Consider the following 19,832-nt stretch of genomic DNA (forward strand, 5'->3'; position numbering starts at 1 on the left):
GTCAGCTGGAATTGGAATACTCTTGTTTCCTTACTTGGTCATTAACCTGGTCCTCTTGAAGGTGTTAAAAAAATAATAAAAAACTTTGACAACTTAAACATGAGCACCCGTGCATAACTAGGTGTGGTTTCCTTCAGGGTTATACCAGACATCTAATACTATTAAAATCTCTAAACATAAGGGAACAGTTGACTAAAATGGGTGAAACTCAAAACCAAAAAAGTATAAACTTCATCATTTTTAAAATGTAAACGTATATGTATAAAAAAGTATAGTATGTAAAGAATATCATGTAAAAGTATATGTATTTTTTAAAAAAGTATAATTTCCTTTGTATATATTTTTTAAAGAAGTAACTTTCTTACCCTTGTAGGAAAAAATTAAGCGAATTCAGCAAATTAGAATGGAGAAAGAACTTCGAGCTCAGCAAATTTTGGAGGTAAAAATAATGGCTCAAATGTCATTTTTCCATTGCCATTTTAAAATGTATTTTAGTAGTCACACATGTAGTTAGAAGCGTAACTAAATATAGCAGCTCTAACAGTTACCTTATTTCCAAAGGCCAGTTCAAAGATGTGTCTTAAATTATTTTTCTTCAAAGATCAACATAAACTGTGATCCATAATCTTACAAGTATTCACACTTGGGCTCACGATTTTCTATCAGAATAGTCTTGTGTGTACATAAGCTAACAGCAGAACAATTCCTTAGTTAGAGAAAAAGTTAGCAGTAGTAGGATATTAAAACAATACAGTGCTCTGTTCTGTATGAAATGCAGTGGGTTTAAAAATACTATGGCTGTATAAGAGTATACTCTACAGGTTTACTAGTGTACTAGCAAAGATAGATTGCTAGTTTTCAAGTCCCCATTGACATAAAAATTAATAGTAATCTCTTGGCCCTTCCTGTGTGTACTTGCTTTCTTAAAATAGCCAGGTGAAACAGTTTGGAGTGGGATTTGAAATTCTGGTTGAATTTTTTTAAAGTAACTGAAATGTGAATTGATTGATCGGGAAAGCTGCATCAGATTTCTTGCAATGTATGCAATAAGTGATGTTCTTAACTTCTTAACTTTGACTCTAGTCAGATTATTTTCAAGTTGTGATTGTGCTGTTGTGTGACCTGTTTTGCATGCACAGGCAAAAAAGAAAAAGAAGGAAGAAGCAGCAAATGCCAAATTATTGGAAGCGGAAAAACGAATAAAGGTTAGTTTAGAGGAGCTCCAAAAACAAGAACGGTGTTATTGTACATAACGTATGTTGATGTATAAAGGCAATAGTTTTGGGAGGCTGTTCACTGATAATGAAGCTGTACATAGAGACAGCAAATAGTGACATGTATGTCTTGTTATAAAAAGACGTGAAGCATATGCAGAGGAGTTTGTGTATGTGTGACATACACACACAGTTATACAGAGACAGTACTTTATATGCCATTACCATGGTTTGCATAACAAAATGTTCGTGCAGTAACATTATTCACAGTATTCTTTTAAGCACATTGTATCTAAAAATGATGTTGTTTCTTGGCGAGCATCGTCTTTTCTAGGCTGTAATGCATGCAAGACTACAGAACTCTTTTACAAATACTGGAAAATACAGTGTCTCTGTGTGGGTATATAAGTACTTCTATTGCTGCTTCAGCATTCTAGGTGTGTTCTAACATGGAACTCCCACAACTCACCAGACTTACTGTCATGTATGCTGTGTATACTTCTCTGTAAGTTAGAATTTAAGTCAGATGTGCTGTTTTAGTGTGGCAGAACTGTGCAATTTGGTAAGTAAATTTTTATTGATGTTTTTAAAAAATACGCTTCTGTTCTTCTGTTGAAGGAGAAAGAGATGAGAAGGCAGCAGGCTGTTCTTCTGAAGCACCAGGTTAGTATAAGTTTGGTTGACCGAACAGACAGAATGCCAATTGTCAGCTACTACTTTCAGTTGTATGGGGGGGTAGAATCCTCAAAATATGCCCTTTTTAAACTTCTGGGTTTGATTCCTGCAAGGATTTTCTTTTGCCTTACAATTTTTTGCTTTGCTTTGGTATTGGGGTCTTTTGGGGGATTATAAAGTGGTTTTATGACTTTGTGATTTCTGTTTCATAATGTTGTGCCAACTCTTTCTACCAGGAGTTGGAGAGGCATAGACTAGATATGGTATGGGTATGTTTATTTTTGTACATCTAACACCGCATTGTGATTTGGTTGTGATATGGTTGTCATAGCAATGCATAAAATGTAGCACTGGCTGCTGTCACATTACATACTGCTGCATGGCTTTACAGCACAGTGCATTGCATACATCTGCTTGTCTTGTCTGTTAAGGAAAAAAAAACATGTCTTGAACATGTGTATAAATTGAATGTGGCAATAACTAAATGTGGTTTTTAACCAGGGATCTATGTTACTGATGTCCCAGTAAAAATTTGACCAGTATATAAAATCAGGGATTGATGCAAAATCGCTAGGATGGTCACTTGGATGATTTTTGCAAGCCTTGTCCCGACAATTCACTGGGAATGAATCCAGACGTTTTAAATACAATTTGAATTAACCTGCTTTAGAAATCAGGGCGATCTCTTTCCCTTGTAAGATGCTGAGGAAATTAGCTTTCAGTTGGTGGTAAATACATAATGTTATAAATGTACAATGTAATATTAGAATGTAATCCTAGCCTCACCAAATTAGATGATAAAATTCCTATAGCCTTTACTGGGGCAAGATTTGCTCTTCAGCTGTTAAACTGAAGGAAAATCCCCTGTACTTAGTGCCTTAGAATACTGCTCCTTAATGCATTTGAAGCTACTGACATAATTTACTGAGGGACAGGCATCAGTAAATGCAAGTGTTGTTGCATATGTATATGCACCACCACTGGCTTGATTAAAACTGATCTAGAGCTGATAAAATTAATCATGTAACTTGTTGCTTGGTTAGAAAAATGTTAATACTTGCAATGTTTGAAAAAGACCAGTTTAAAATTTCTGCTGAATTGGCTATTGAATAAGTAAATTGCAAGTTCCGTCATAGCAGATGTAAGGTAACTGACCTGTTCCAGCCAACCATTATGCTTTTTGTTCTGCCAGCTTATGAAGGAGCATCACAACTGACCATAAGTAAATCTGTATGCTTCTTATTTACACTGTCTCCATGTTCATTGCTTTACCTTTTTGCTTTTGATTGTTCTTGTATTTGCTTTCTAAACCTGAACTAAAACATGCACAGACTTGGCCATTCTTGTCCTATATATAGTATTTACGTGACTTGTCTATTAATGCTAAATTTGTTACTCCGCTTTTTTACTGATTTGAAAATGTGATTTAGTTTTGTTCTAATATTACCCGCTTTAATAGGAACGAGAACGGAGAAGACAACATATGATGCTTATGAAAGCCATGGAAGCACGTAAAAAAGCAGAAGTGAGTATTAACTCTGAAAGTTTGAAGTTTTCATAGTTTTGTTCTGCAGTCATCTGTAGAAGAGCAATGTCTTTTTACATTTGGTATAATTTGATTTATGTACATTGCAGCAGTAGGATAAGAAACATTAGGCACAAATTGAAATACAGGAAATTCTGTTCAACTTTAAAAAATCTTTTTTACTTGGAGAGAGATGGTTGAACATTGGCACAGATTGCCCAGTTTTGAGAGTTCTGGATGTTTTTGAGAAGAAACATAAGTAAAATACAAAAACCCTACAATTACTAATTTGGTTTTTGTTTTACATTAATGTATTTCTATATCCTGGGACTTTTTTTTATATCCATATCCTGAAACTTTTGTAAATAAAGTGCAGATAATGAAGATATTGAAACAAGATAACCATCATTATAGCAAGTAGTTGTTCAGGAAATTGTTAAAACTTCTCTCTAGGATGTATTTCAAAAATTTCAATAAAAGCGACTGACCAAACCCAAGAAAAACTGAATAATACTTCATTACAAGGAAATAGAGGAAGATGATACTCCAAGCACCCATTCCACTGTTGGAAATCAGGATTCCAGGCTAAATGGTCATTTAGTCTGATCCAGTGCTCTAGTTATATTCTTACTGTAATAGACATAGAACAGTGTTTATTTCAACGAGTAGAAGTAATGTTTAAATAGATTTATGAAACGTAGTGCAGCTAAATTTTCAGTTTTAATCATAACTGTAAATTACTGTGTGGCCACATAAATACCCATATATACATCTCTTGTTTTCTTCTGTTGTAGAGCATTTCAAATTGGCAAAAACAAATTGTAAGCAATGCCAGTTGACTTTGGGACATTGACATAGGCTAAGATAAAAGGCAAGAAACCATTTTCTAAAAGCAGATCAGAGGGCATTAATTTAGGGATTTTGTGTGCTGCTTTAGTGTACTGTGATTTTTCCATACAAGATGTCCCTTATGAACTCAGGGTAGATAAAGAGGGCCTGTGTTGGCAGTACAGAAGGATGCTTACACATCTGTACAGCAGCAAGCAGGTAGGCAGATGGGTAGTTCTGAATGTCAATCCATTTTTTTCTGCCAGTGTAAATTTACTGTTCCAAATATGTTCTTTGCATGTAATATGAAATTTGATCTTGCTATACACTAAAGACTGTAGTAGTAGAAGTCATGATCTCTGTGCACTCACAGTGGTTATCCACAGGTGTCACTAGTGGTCTGATAATACTCCGTGTAGCATCAAAAGGAAGAATAAAAAGTCATGGGGCCTTCCAGAACTCTATGGAGAAGTCAGTGGTTAATACTGACTTTCAAATCCAGCTGGGCCCTGACTTAGTAATGCCCATACTCTCATTGTTGCAAAATATGGTGGTAGTAAATGGAAGAGATTAGAGTGACCTCTTAAACTAACAGAATAGTAGGGAATGGTTCTGAGTAACGGGAGGCATCTTAGCTTAGTTCTTTAGCCCTTCTGTGTCCACAGGTGAAAAGCACATGCAACATCTTCAATTTTGTATTGTATCAGGTTCTTGAGTGAAGGTGCACACACGTACGTGTGTTTGTTTATACACACAGTTCTGTGCTCCGAACCGGTGGTGCTGATGTGTGGCAGATTCCATACATTTTACACTCGATATTGGTTGCACAGAGGTGTGTGGGCAGTTGTGCCGTCAGGACAGTGGATTGGCAGCAGAAACCCTGGTACCAGGGATGGGAAAGGCCACGGGAGCTCTAGGTTCATAGTCTTGGCATGTTACAGAGTTGGTGTAGTATTGGTGTGATTCCACTGTGGAGGGTGTTGAAGAGACACTAGATGCTTGACTTCTCACTTGATGATGCGTGTATTCTTGTGCATATAAGACATAAAGGACAAAATGTTCAGTTTTAGGTTGCATGCAAAGTGTATGCTAATTCAAGGCCAGAAGCTACCTGTGTTTGAAAAGATTGGTTGTGTTTTATAAGGCGTTCATATCTAGTTTATGTATTATGGGACTTTTTAAGCCATGTATTGTTCAGAGAGGTTTCTTGAGTGGTCTCTGCTGTAGCAGGTCTAGATTAACGATACTGGGGTGTAAGCAGAGCCTTTAAAATCAGGTGCCTTGCATGGCAATTCTTTGCCATATTTTCACTCAGTCATCTTTCTTAAATGGTACTTCAAAGAGTTTTTCTTTGCAAACATACTTGAAACCTGTGTCTGTGTGGACGGGAGAGAAAAAAGTGAATCTTAGATTGCTTTACAAATTCAGTGATTTTGTTCTAGTTTTTCCCTTCCCTTTACTTTAATGCAGGTTCCTTAATTGATGTGGTGATTATTAAGGTTACAGAACTAGTACTTTTCAAATTCTTAGATTGTTCCTTTGTAAGTTTAATATGTGGGGTTTATTTTTTTCCCTTTTAATTCTCTTAAGGAAAAAGAGCGGCTAAAGCAAGAGAAACGTGATGAAAAAAGATTAAATAAGGAACGTAAACTGGAACAGCGGAGATTGGAATTAGAAATGGCAAAGGAGCTAAAGAAGCCTAATGAAGATATGTGCTTAGCAGACCAGAAGGTAATCACAACAACATAGACTTACTTTCTTGCTTCTTGTTTGTGTATTTTATAATTCTGTCAGTAACTTTCTTCTTGCAGCCACACTCAAAGCATTCAAGTTTTAATTGAGGTAATTAGAGAGCTATTTGAAATATATACAAATACAAGATACTAGAACACTACACAGTAGCATATGTTTAGTAAATTAAAAGCTTTTTGTTTAAAAGAGGCCTGCTTCCCAAAAGCATGATTGCTTTTTAAAAATTCTTTACTCAAGTTATATTTATACCAGGAATGTGCATCATGTCTCAGTACACAGGCACTATATAGTCATCTAGAGAACTCTTACAAGCTGTTGCTCAAAAATAATTACTCTCCCAGTCTTCCAGCTTCTTATTTTTTGTCCTTAAGGACTTGACGAAGGTTGGGTTTAAAGTCTGTTCCAGAGAAATCCCTTCCCATTTTCCCTTAAATAATTTTACGCTACCTTTTACAGTAATTTGGCTCAGAATATATCCTTACAGTGTCTCCTGGCCAAAAAGGAAGTATTTCTTAATCTCTTGCCTCCTATAATTTGTGATAATTTAAATGTGTTTCAGCATTGAATGGACAAGGGGTGCAGGGTACCCTTTGGAAGGAAGGATGCCCGTACCTTCCAACATTGTCATGCTGTCAGTCAGAAGGAAGTGTCAATCAATTTTCCAGCTGTTATAAAATAAAATTTCTTTTGAAATATGCTACTGAGTCTTTCACTTTTTTTCTTTGCTTTCCAGCCTTTCCCAGAGCTGCCTCGCATCCCAGGCCTTGTTCTTGATGGAAGCACCTTTTCAGATTGTCTCATGGTAGTGCAGTTCCTGTGTAACTTCGGTAAAGTTCTTGGCTTTGATGTGGCCATAGATGTTCCCTCCCTGAGTGTTCTTCAAGAGGGTTTGCTCAACATAGGGGACAGCATGGGAGAAGTACAGGACTTGCTTGTGAAACTTGTCTCTGCAGCTGTGTGCGATCCTGGACTTGGTACAGGATACAAGGTAAAAAGAAAAAATCCATAGTAAACACTCTGTATATACAAATGCATTCTTCATAATGTGTCTCTGACACCTCTCTCCTATGCATTTCCTTTGTCTTTCCTAATTCTTTTCTTCAATGTCATGGTTCTAATGTTACTCCAAAGCTTTGTGTCCCATCAGCCTTCCCATTTTCCAGACATGATAAATATCTGTGCATTTTCTCTTCACACAAACACATGTCCCATTTTAATTTGGACCTTTTGTAGGGCACTGTCACATCTGTGGCCATGTCTTTTAACTCCTTTCTGTCCATTCCTTTGCATTCTCATCCTCTTGTTATATTCTCAGTGAATCTTGCTATTTCTTTCCCTAAGGTCTACTGTCTAGGTCACTGCATCAAAACCCAAATTCATTCATGACTCCCTTTCTTGCTGGCCTTCTTTTTCAAGTCAAGACAGCTTTCTTCCACTCTAGAGCTCTTCATAGTATCATTGTGCACAGCAGTATTCATCAATTTTCAGTTGGACCATGCCTTTTTACATGTAATCCATTTAATTGTTGTTAATATTATCTCTGTTTTTAAAAACTTAGAGGTAAAGACATTCTAATTTGTTACTGTATTTAAGATTTACATTTGGATAGTCTCAAAGAATAATCATGTTTGATATCCTTATGTAAAAATGCATACAAACCCATACCATCTTCGTTGAACAATAATATAACCTACATAGGAAAATGGTGCTTTTAAAACGTGACTGTTTGAAATGTCTTTGTTCTTTTTAGGCTAAAACTATTCTTGGGGAACACCTACTGAATGTTGGTATCAATCGAGATAATGTGTCTGAGATTCTGCAGATTTTCATGGAGGCTCATTGTGGGCAAACAGAGCTGACAGAGAGCTTGAAGACAAAAGCTTTTCAGGCACATTCTCCAGCTCAGAAAGCATCAGTACTTGCTTTTCTGGTCAATGAGTTAGCATGCAGCAAAAGTGTAGTAAGGTAAGATTTTTCCCAAGCAGGTGTGTGAAAATAAAATGATAAAAAATGTTTTAGTTCAGAAATACTGTGCATTCACACAGAAATACTGTGCATTCTGTTACAGGAGGACTACTTATGTTCTTCTTATAATGAAAGCTGAAATTGGTTGAGTTACTACTTCTTACCTTTATGTACTGTTGATATGATGGAAGAATATAACTTTTCCATGTTTGGACTGTGATTTTGTTTTCAAAGCTTGAACCAAAATTTCTCTAGCAATTTTAGGAATAAAAGATGAGGTTGATTGCCAAGAAATTTACTAGGTATTCTAGGGAATAATTTAGATGAGATGTTCAAGGCTTCTGCATTACACTATTTTGCCTTTTTTCCTTTTATTTTTGAAGATGTTTAGAAGATGTTTCTTTAAGTAGGGTCATAAGGTGAGGTGGCAGGCTTGATGTATCATTCTAGTAATTCAAGAAGGTGTATATATTGCATTTGTGGCCAGTGGTGTATAGCATTTCATAATTTTAAATCCCCCTTATGTTCAACAACTTGTCAAAACCCACTAACGTGCAACAAAAAGTTAGGAAATGCCATTTCTGGGATGCCTGTTCTTCCACAGACTGACTGTCTATGCTAAAGTTTTTCATCACCTAATTGAGTGCTGCTTTGTTTCTTGGTGTATTATGCTGGGCTGGGTACGCTATGCTGCAAAAGTTAATCAGGATTGCATAAGGCAGGAATGGAAGAGATGCTTCAGGTTTTCCAAAGTTGGAAAATAGCAGAAGTGGGCAGTGCAAGTGCTGTGCATCAACTGTTCAAGAAAGTTCATGTGTATCAGTCAAATTCATCATAGAAAGAAACTTCCTCTTGTTGCAGATGAGTGTTAGGTCCTCTTTGTAGAAATGATCACTCAGAACTTGAGTTTCTGTATTTTGATCACAGAAACAAGGGTAATCTGCTGAGTTGCTGAGGCCAGGATGTCTCAGACATGGGCATGCAGACGGGGACTGCACTGAAGCCCTCTTTTTGGTTCTTCAGTTTCTGCAGCAAAAAGTGAATGTTGGATTGTAGATCCCAGAGATCCTAGGTAGAATACTTCAGATGTACCAGTGGTAACTGTTTTTTCATCACAGGGCTGCATGCTTTGTGGCAAAGACATTTGGAGGCTTGACACTGAACTAGAGCTATGAAAAGAAGTGTTGAGTGCCATGCTCCTTGTGGGAAGAAAGCTGAGGTGATATTGGGGATAAAGACTGACATAAGTACAGCAGTTTGCTACATTGGCATTCCTAGTATTGTGATTTCCTATCTTTAAAATTATTTATTTTGAATTTTAAGGATTTCTCAAAGATAGTTATTTGAGGGAAAAGTGTCTATACGCAAATGTCTGTCTTACATAAAAAAGATACGTAAGTTCACAGTTAATGGATTATTTTCATCTTTGACAGTGAAATTGATAAAAACATTGATTATATGTCAAACTTAAGGAGAGATAAATGGATGGTTGAAGGCAAACTTCGGAAGTAAGTTTAATTTCCTTAAATATTACAATATTTTTTCTTTTTTGCCTTTGTTCACATACGCTGCTATACAGGGAGTTGATTCTAAGCACAAAATCAGCTGATGAAGTTACAGGTTTACGAAGACATTACTAATCAAACTGCTTAATTAAGACAGATGTGGGTTTAGGATGTTGTGACACCAGTCTTTTACAGTCTATTAAAGATGCATGAGATTCAGAGAGTTAGTGTCACTCAGATTTGGAGCAACGTCAAGTCTAATTTTGTATTCTTTGGAGGAAACAAAAAACTTTTTAATTGGAATATTAAAGGGGCCATAAAATTGCTACAGACATTATCAATAGCAACAATTATTTGGACCTACCATAATTTCCAGTGTTCATTCTCAAAGGCATTTTAAGACAATGTGATTTTCATACAACAATTGCCAATTGAATTTTGCTAATTTATGTTATCTTAGTGTTTCTCATCTGTCAATGTCACGTTGTTCCCTATAGCTAGGGATCATATGTAGAATGCAAGCTTTGAGATGTTTTTTATATTTCTTCTATTTCTGTTTAAGGTAAAATTTGAACTTTAAGGGTTGTCAGTTTCATATTCACTGTTCTCCCATCCTACAAGACAAAATTCCATACAGCAACCATACTGGCTCCAACTATCAGGAAGCTGGACGGCATAAAGTTAATGAATCACAGGGGGTAAAAATGCATAGCCAGACTCTGTTTTTTTTTTTTCTTTGTCATCTTTACCTCTTGCTAGGAACGGTAAATCCTTTCTTAGTTCTTGCTTTTAGGTACTTTCATTTCTAATCTTATGTCTCCATTTTTTCCCTTTAATGTATCTCAGAAGGAAGAAGGAAAGAAGTAAAGAAGAAGGACAAGAGGGAGGGAGAGGAAAAAATTAGACCAATAAAAAGACATTCTCTACTAATACAAATCCCAGTCTGCACAGGGTTAAAGTATTTTAACCTTTTTTTTTTTAGGATAATCCAGTTACTTTTTTCCTGTCTTCATCTGTGTCCCCTCTATGGGTTGTGGTTTAAGAAGTGTTTATGAAGTTCTGGTGTAGCCAACTTACCATTAGCAAAATGGGACCCTTCCCTGTCCTTGTCTTTTTAGGGCCTGCTTAGTCTTTCTCTCCCTCCATCAAACTGTAAGTACTTGTAGATGTAGAATCTTCCCTTTTCCTTATAATCTCTCATTTCTTCCCTGTCAAGTAGTGAGCATCATTCTCTGAAGTCCCAAGCTCGTCCTCCTTGCTACAATAATTTTTCCATTTCTTGGGTTTTAATCCCTCATGTGTGGATTTTGGGGTCCAGTAGTGCTCTCCCTATTTTTGAGTGCAAGTATTGCCGCAGAGCTCAGCAATGTTGCTTTTCTGCTTCTTTGAATTCAGTGAACTTGATTCACCTCTCTCAATCTTTGATTCAAAATTTTTGAGTTTTCCACTTTTTCTGATGAATTCCAAGAAGGTTCTAGAAAACCCTTCTTCAATCAATTTTAAACAATATTTTCTTCTTTATTATGTCAATTGTGTTTTCCATAAACCCTTACATCTGTTCTGGGTCTTCTCTGAAATGAAATCTGTACACATCAGTCTTCTTTTTGCTAATTTTTTCTGCTTCTGGACTTCATTCTCGCATTTTATCTTCCCCATCCATTCACATCTTGGTCTAATTTTTAAGCATCCCGGTCCCAAAGAGTTTTGCGTGGCAGTAACTGGTGGTTGAGTACTTGCTGTGTGTTCAAGAGCTGTAACCTCTTTTCATGTGCCTACAGACCTTTATGTGCCCCTCAGCAGGTGCCCCTCCTGCGGGAAGTGTGTAGGGGATGAGTAATGGAGGCTGAGGAATGGATTTATTTAGGAATGGATTTATTTAATCTCAGCCTGGTTGGCCAGTGTTTGCTGTCACTAATCTTCAAACTACTGTGTCCAGGTTTGCTACAACTGTATTCAGAGGGGGTGAGAAAAGATTCTATCTGCATCACATGTGTTCGATTTTTTTTTTTTTTTTTTTTTTTTTTTTGTGCTTATGTTCTCATTTTTTAAGGACATAAGCTTCTCAGCTGGGGAGGAGGGCAAAAATAAATGCAAAAGCCTGTGCTTGACAGATGCAAATAAGCAACAGTAAAATCCCAGGTTGGAAACCACGATCATTGTATTTTGTTTTAAGGGATGCTTTCCCTCTCACCCCTTTCCCTGCTCTTCCCTCCTTCCCTCCTATATTACAATTAGTAAGTGTAATATAGACGGTTGGAAATTTGAGTTCTGAACTGCCTGGACTATTTCTGCTTAGCTGATTGTCAATGAGAGGTTGCATCTAATTCCTTCTCTATCACATTGCTGTGAATCTTGGTACTAATCCCTTTTTTTATAAAGGCACCTATCTCATATGATCAAGTCATCTTTCTTTGTGCTTTCTGTGTGACAGCTTTGGTCAGACTCTCACCCGAGATGATTCTGGGATTTTTTTAGATAATCAAAGTCTCAGCATCTCCTTTTTCATTACATGTCTTCTCCCTGGCATCTCTTTTGTAGCCAGATCAACATAAAACAATAAAAATTAAATACTGCCTCTTAAAGAATTGGGTAATAATAATTTGGTTTAATAATTTGGCTCTTACAATAATTCATTTTTATAAAGGACCTAAGTTTTTCACTGCAACAGTGTTCTTTTCTCATACCAGTGTTGTGGTATGCTCTGTGTAAGTTAATTTCTGTTGAATGAAACCATTTCAACTCTAAATGATGATGGTATATGAAAAGCAGCATCACTAAGGGGCGAAATTACACCCTGAGTTTAGGTAGGAGAGGCTAATGCTTTTTTGAGACGCAAGGTGAAGTGTGTGAAAAGTACAATGTTCAGAATTTCTTTGCCTTGGTACTACCTACTGCTTACATGCAAAAATTATGGGGAAGGCATGAACACTTAGAAGGTGGATTTTCCTTCTGTGATCTAGTAAGCATTATAGATCAGATAAGAGCAGGCTTAAGTCAATCATCTGGTTCTCTGGTAGGCCACCCACTCTTTTTATAGGTCAGTAGACGTTATGATTCTCTCAGTAGTTGCAGATACAGGTTTGGTCCATACCTGTAAGTGAGAAAGACAGAACAGTTTCCTAAGTGAGGGTTTTCTTCTCTCAGTGAGCCATATGTCTAGGGAGCAACAGAAAAAGCATGCTGCTTCTTGAAATAACTGTACATTTTTAAAGTTATGCTGGCATTGGTTTCTGCCTCTGCACTGCTTTGAGTAGGGACTGCTGCCACCTTCTGCTTCTGGTGCTATCAAAGAAGAGCATCTTTGCTTCATTTGCATGCTTGATAATTTGCAGTATCGTGCAAGCTTCCTTTGGTGCTTGACAACAGGACGTCTTTATTTTTGCTTTCAGCAAAAGTAGCCTTTTTTGTTTCTTCCGATTTCCTTTAGGTATATGAAAGAGGTGTTGGCAGGTCATGGAACATTTGCTTGCCAGCTTTATTACTGAGTTGTCTTCAAGATTATCTTAGTGTATGTAAATTGTCTCTAAAATCATCCAGCACTGCAGCAGACAATCCAGTCATTAACTAGTGATTTTGGTAGTCAGTTCCTGTTTATTGGAATTCCCAGTCTACATGAAGAGGCTTGAAGTTATCCTCTTGAAAAGGAAATTAGTTTTCTAAAAAACTTAATCAATAGCCTGAGTGGTAATGATGCACAGTGAGACTGAGGGGTTTTGCACAATACCTGAAAATGTTATTTGCTTCCAAATTCACTGAAAGGCCTGAGATTTTTTAAACATATTTTAAATCACTAAAACGGGTAAACATCTACTTGATATGGAAAAAATAAATGTATAAAACTTTATAAATTCTCCAGTGGATTAACCAGTGCATAAAAGCCCAACCCAGAACAACAGCAATTACAAAACCATACCAAGAAGCCAAAGCCCAGTTTTCAAGTCCCCTTGATTTCTTGGCTAACAGTCTTTTTCTAAAAAAAGTGCTGCTCCCAGATGAACAGTGGCACCTTCATTTCAGTCTGTGCTGTTGAGAACTGGCCCTGGTTATCAGTGTTCTAGAAGGCTGGTCCATTTGTCAGTATTCCCTGGAACCAGTACTTGGACAGCACTCATTGTACTTGTAGTCACTTGCTGTATGGAATATTGTTCTGTAGGATGGGAAGAGAGAGGACTACGACAAGGAAAAATTACGTCCTGGTAATTGTGTTTGTCGTTATCGTTCTGCTTTTCCCATCCTACCTTCTTCAGTCATCTCTTTAAAAATCTTTGTCTTTTCTACACGTTTATGAATCTCTTCTAAGTCAGTTGCATTTTTGGTCTGCGTGATAAGTGACTGGTTCAGCCTGGCTATATACACCTCCTGTGGTTCAGCATGTTTGCCTGCAAGCTCCCTGATAGGTGGAACTGTAATTTTTGCTGTGTGGAATCTTGTCTTATAGGGGTTTTATAGAAGAAGGAGGTCTACTACAACCCTAATAACTGGTATGTAAGTTTCCCTTTTCTTTCATAAAAGGAAAAATGACAGTTTGAGTAATCTTTAGCAGTTGAGGTAACTAAAATTCCCCAGGAAAAAAAAGTATATCTTAGAATAAAAAAGCTCAGCTAAAGGACTGAAGTCAAATGATACTTAAAGTTCATAAAAATCTAAAGATAAAAAAATGAAAAAAAAAAAATTAAATCAACCTGCTGTTGCCATGCAATGTATATAATTTCATACTTCCAAGTGAGGATTTTTGCCTTTTCCTTCCTGGCTCAGACACAGGTATTTTGTCATCATGTTCTTAAATGCATTAAATAAAAGATAAAGAAGTTGAAATGGTTCTTTCTTCTGTATCGTCTTTCCTGACTACTCAAAATCCCTCCTGTGTTTCATTTCTTCTGAACAGTTATACAGTAAAATTGACCTGGGAGAAACAAAGTCTATTCAGAATGGAACCACGAGTAGTAAGGGTTTTATAACATCAGTTTTTCTTGTTGACTAGTGACAATAAAAATTGAGAAAAAACAGTGTCATGATAGATCAGAAGCTCTAATTCAAATCTGAAATGTATGATTTTTCTTTCAATCTCATAGAAAGAGAGGTATGTTTATGCTACAGCCATATCAATCATTTCACCCTTTCTCATGTGTTCCAAGGCTTAGAATCATTCATGCCAAGAAAACTGGTAAAAGAGATGCTGCGGGGAGTGGGGACGGAGGTGAGGAACCCCATTCCTTGGAGACACCCGCACCTGGCCGCAAGCGCCGGCGGAAGGGAGGGGACAGTGACTACGACGATGATGATGATGACGACAGTGATGATCAGGCAGATGAAGATGATGAGGATGAAGAGGACAAAGATGATAAAAAGGGAAAAAAGGCAGAAGTTTGTGAGGATGAGGTGGGGAATTGTCAGTATAGTGAAACTTTATTTGCAAATAAGCTAAAACTTGTATTCTTTCTGTTTTTCTGTAATATGGCACTGTTTCCCAAAAATGTTGCATAAAAGGGAGGGAATAATAACTTACTTCCAATGTTTTAAATTTTTATTAGATTTTATTATTTTGTTAACTAGAAAATGAACAATGCAGTTACCTTTCACTTTCTCTGTTTTGAAGCTTGAGTGATCTTGTGCATTTTTTTCACAACTTCCCCCACATGGTCACTGCCTGACATTATTTGATCACAAGATGATAAATTTTGTTTGTCAGTGTCGGATACAATACAGGAAGTATCAATGAAAGATTTTTACCTTGTTGAGCTGGTTTTTAATGGAAATGCACAGGCTTCCACTGGATGGAGCCTGATACAAGGCACAAACAATAGAAAATACTATGTTTTAAAGCACTTGATGCAGCGCTGGGCATTTTCTGTTTGCCGGAAAGTGATCCATTCATGCAAGGTTTGAAGATTTTTAAGACTGCTTGAACAATGCCAGTATCCAACATATGTGAACTCAGATGTTTGCATACACCCTTAATTAGAAACCTAATCTAATTTCTAGTGTAGGAATAGCTCTTTGTGCTGTTATTGTGGATTTATTTCAAGTACTAGAGTTCGTATGAATTGAAGAGACTACCTTAGAGGAACAGCCCAAAGTTCTTAAAAATAATTCAGAATTTTTAAAAGAGTAATATTTAGATTTCTAATCTCAAGTCCATCCCTCAATCCTCCTCTGTCTTGTACAATCTCCTATGTTGGTGCACTGGGTGTTTCATAGACAAAATTCCAGTAACAGTACAGAAATTAATTTTCTGATCCACCAGAAATTCCATTGCATTTGTGTTCTATGTAATATTTCAGGTGGCTTTAATCTGGTACACTTTTACGATGCCAAGAGATACAAGACTTGTATCTTATGGTGGAGATAATTTTGACCATATTCTTTTGGAAACTTATTACTATCTCCAAAGGTTTTCTTCAACTAAATTAAAACTCTTGTCATGGAAAAGACTTTAAACAGGCAGGAAGAAGGCAACCGCAGACTTAATAATGAACTCATTCCTCTTAAAAAATCAGCAGGTTTGATGCTGTAACTTTTATAGCAGGGTTATAATTTAAAGAAGCTCTACAGTTTCATGTAGACATTGAAATAAAATGCAAATGTGGACTGACAAAAGACTTACCAGTAGGATTTTAAGAGGTGCCATTATTTCATGCATGAGGAACACTTAAAATTCTTTTGACTGTCTAAAAAGCTTGATAGAAACTAAGATTAAATTCTGTAGTGTTGTGTTCATGCACAAACTGAGTTACTTCCAATTTTTAGCAAACATGACCTTTCTTCTTTTTCCATGTCTGAGTGGTTTCAAAAGATTCAAGGTGTAGCCTCTTTTCAGTTGTGTTGTTGCTAGTGAAATATATTGCACAATCACGCAGTTTGAACTTATTTTTTCTCTTTAGTATTTTACTCTTATTTTCCGTTACATCTTTTTCCTGTACTAATGATAAGACATAGTAGTATGATTTTATCCTGAAATAAACAAGGTGTGACAGTCTATTTGGTGATTATAGGATGATGGGGATCAGACAGCAAGTGTTGAAGAATTAGAGAAGCAGATTGAAAAACTGACAAAGGTGAGAGATCATTACTCTTTTTTCTACTACAAATGTGATTACTGGGTGTTATGAGTTAGTATATTAAACATAAATTTCAATGCTCCAAGTTAATATAAATTGAAATAAGTATCTACTCTTGTTTTGTGAAAGTATGAATAATGCTCCAATTCATGACACCTGAACTGTGAGTTTTGTCTGGTGGCGCTAAGTAGAGGTCACTCAAAAGGCAGTTAATAGTCATAGTTGATAATACATTTACACTTCAGAGAATAATGTAATTTTAATCCAGATCTACTTCACATATTCCTGTTTGTTGATCTTAGAAAGTCATGACAAATTTTGTGTATGAGAAGCAATGGCTTCAGTTATACAATGGATTGTTGCTCTCATGCCCTCCTTTTCATGCTGATTTCTGCCATTGTGCTCCAAGCCAATACAGAACTGTCTGGGCTTCACATTTTGAAAGAAGCAGCAATAGAATTGGAAGAGAATTGTAAATGAGAAAGATGTAATGTAAACGAGAAAGTTAGTGGGACTCATGGCCCATGTTTTTATTGTTCCTGTTAGAAAACTTGTCATTTAAGACTTCATGTGTTGCGTTCTCTCATGTTCCAAATTGCAGTAAATCAGGAGTCCAGGATTCCACCTGACTCCCATCAGTGCCAGTTTAGCAGAGCAAGAACTGAATAAACTAACTGAAGTTCTTGTTGACCTCCCTCAAAGAGCTGTGTTATGTTCAAAGACAGAGTTTATTTTTGTGTATTGTTGTTGTCACTCTTTTATGAACAGTTAAAATATCTTACTAGTCTCCCATCAACAGTTGCATTATCATCTGTCTTCAGGGCTCTGTTTACCACTTGCTGATGCTGTGAAATTATTAGGATTTCAGCTGTTCTCCTGCAATATCTTTCTTTAATCCACTGTTTTTTGAGAGTCATGGATAAAAAGACAAGGTGCACCATTGCAGTGTGTTTTTAGAGGATAAACCTAGCCAGGGAGTGCTTTAATAGATTTTTTTTTTAATGGAAGTTTTGTAAGTAAAATCATCAAGGCAGCGATTGTGAGTAGAATATCACACAGATACACTCAGACACACCACTATCCCGAGTCTCTGAGAGAGCCTCCTTGTCTGACCCTTGAACTTCTCTTCAGTCGGGCAGCCAGATGTTTTCTGTAATAATGAGATTTTTTTTTCCCTCCCACTGATTTATAATGCTCTCCCTTTTTTAAATAGCAACAAAGCCAGTACAGAAAGAAGTTATTTGAAGCTTCCCACTGTTTGCGTTCAATGATGTTTGGTCAGGACCGTTACAGGCGCCGGTACTGGATCCTGCCCCAGTGTGGTGGTATTTTTGTAGAAGGCATGGAAAGTGGTGAAGGTAAGAGCCGTAAATGAATGGTGACACACAGAGGCATACAAGGCCAAGACATGCTGCCCATCTCTGGAGGTGCTGGCTTTGTGCAGCAAGATCTTCACCCTCAGCCAGATGCCCTCAGGCTGCTGCCAATAGAACTCTCTCCTTATGTGGTTCTCTGGTATCTCTTTCTGGTTATGAAAGATCAGGTAATACAAAAGAAGGATTGGTATTTTGGAAGTTTTCAGTTGTTCTACTTCTACATGTTATGCTTTTACCTACCTGCAGAGTTTCTTGATTCTGAAGTATTTCACCTTTCCCTATGGCAGTGATCTCTGTGTATGAAAATCAGGAGGACCATAGAATACAGAAAAAATTTTCATCCTCAGATTTGCTGCAAATGCACAGACTATTCTGTGCAGGAAGATATGATAGATGTCTGCAAAAATATGACGGTTACTTCACAATGCAGTGAAGTACCTTGTTTTCTAATAAACCATGTGATTTAGTGTCTGTGTTTTACCAGTTGATGTTTCTTTAACCAGCAATTGCTGAAATCACTTTGCTAAAACTAAAATGTAATTTTGAGCTTGTGACAGTTGTATATTAACTGTGGTTGAATTTTTCACACACTTTTAATTGGATACATGCAGAAATTATGTATTAATCTGACTTTTTTTTTGGTATTAGAATTTTTAAACATATACGTTCATTTTGGCCACAGAGAAATCCTTTCTAATTTTCATATAGATGAACTATAACCTCATTTCTCTCACATTTTTTTCCTTCAAAAAATAACAAGAAAAAGATCTGATGCACATCAGAATTGCATAATCTCATGAGAATTATATCATTCTAGAGAGCTATTTAATTAACTGTAACAGTACAGCATAGTAGGAAATTTGAGCCTGGTTTGTGGTCCAGAAATAAGCCCTAGAACTTCTCCTAAATGTAGTCTTGATGATCAAGTTCTCTTTCTAAAATGGGTAGCATAAAAAGTACTTTCCTCTCTGTCTCTTGCTCCACATTAAGTTATGCTCTGTGTTAGGAACAGTTTTGCACAAGTAGCTGCATACAGAGTGCACTGCTTGCATCTCTTTGGTTTGCCGTATTTCATTATATTTTAACCAGATGAATTCCCAAACACTTTGGAAATGGTACACAAAGAAAATAGTTTACATATACTTACCTGTCTTAAAATAGTAAAAAAACGCATACAAACCAACTCACACAAAGTTTTAGCCAAGAACTGTTGGGCAAACCTCTGTTTTTTAATGTTGTCTTAATGAAAGTTTAATCTCCCTGAAAAGGAAAACAGATGTATTCTTATCTTCTCACCTACCTGCTCTTCCCCTCAGCTCTTAGTTTGCCCTCTTTATGTAAATTCTACAGTTTATCTATTTCTAATTCCATAACCCTAACTCTAAACCTTGGAAATAGGAGACATAAAGTCTTGAATGGTCTGTCCATTTAAACAAAACTTCTCTATCCCTTTTGTGTAGTCATTTTCATGTTTATGCTCATACCTAAATTGTTTATATCTTGATACAGACCATAACTGTGAACACATTTTGGAGTTTTAATAGGAGGGGATGTAACTTCTTTGTAGAAATTACAGTTTTTCAAGAGCAAGTAAATATTTGTAGATGCACTTGCCATGAACTGTAAGCCACGTGTTTAAGGAGTTGGATTTTCTACCTCCTTCCCCTTATGCTAATAGTTCTCTATTTAAAAGCATTTTATACTTTTTAAGACCTTTTGTTTGAATTAGCAGTCAGTAGAAGGGTAGAAGAGAAATGGTTGAGAAAGACTAGTAGTGCAAAGAAGAGGGAAAAAAGAGTCTTTTCCTTTCATAAAAGCTAGATCTTCAGATCTTTTGCATCTCCTGTGTTTGAAGAAACTTGGGTTTTTTTCATCAGCTCCTGCTTGCTGTACTTTAAATTGATTAGATGTTAGCTGTCCGCTTAGTTGTGTGG

General features: G+C 36.6%; 1 protein-coding gene across 10 annotated transcripts in view; it reads left to right on the top strand.

Moving 5' to 3' along the window:
- BAZ2B (bromodomain adjacent to zinc finger domain 2B) overlaps positions 1–19,832 on the top strand; it is a 114,316-nt gene that overhangs the window by 82,920 nt on the left and 11,564 nt on the right. For all 10 annotated transcript variants that reach the window (XM_084209176.1, XM_084209180.1, XM_084209178.1 and 7 more), the window contains 12 exons: positions 374–439; positions 1,140–1,205; positions 1,833–1,877; positions 2,126–2,152; positions 3,349–3,414; positions 5,833–5,973; positions 6,728–6,982; positions 7,745–7,959; positions 9,393–9,467; positions 14,600–14,843; positions 16,457–16,519; positions 17,736–17,880. In XM_084209176.1, coding sequence (XP_084065302.1) covers positions 374–439; positions 1,140–1,205; positions 1,833–1,877; positions 2,126–2,152; positions 3,349–3,414; positions 5,833–5,973; positions 6,728–6,982; positions 7,745–7,959; positions 9,393–9,467; positions 14,600–14,843; positions 16,457–16,519; positions 17,736–17,880 — 1,408 coding nt within the window. The remainder of the gene's footprint in view (positions 1–373; positions 440–1,139; positions 1,206–1,832; positions 1,878–2,125; positions 2,153–3,348; positions 3,415–5,832; positions 5,974–6,727; positions 6,983–7,744; positions 7,960–9,392; positions 9,468–14,599; positions 14,844–16,456; positions 16,520–17,735; positions 17,881–19,832) is intronic.

The sequence above is a fragment of the Fringilla coelebs genome (assembly GCF_963513975.1).
Source record: "Fringilla coelebs genome assembly, chromosome: 7".
Taxonomy (NCBI): Eukaryota; Metazoa; Chordata; class Aves; order Passeriformes; family Fringillidae; genus Fringilla; species Fringilla coelebs.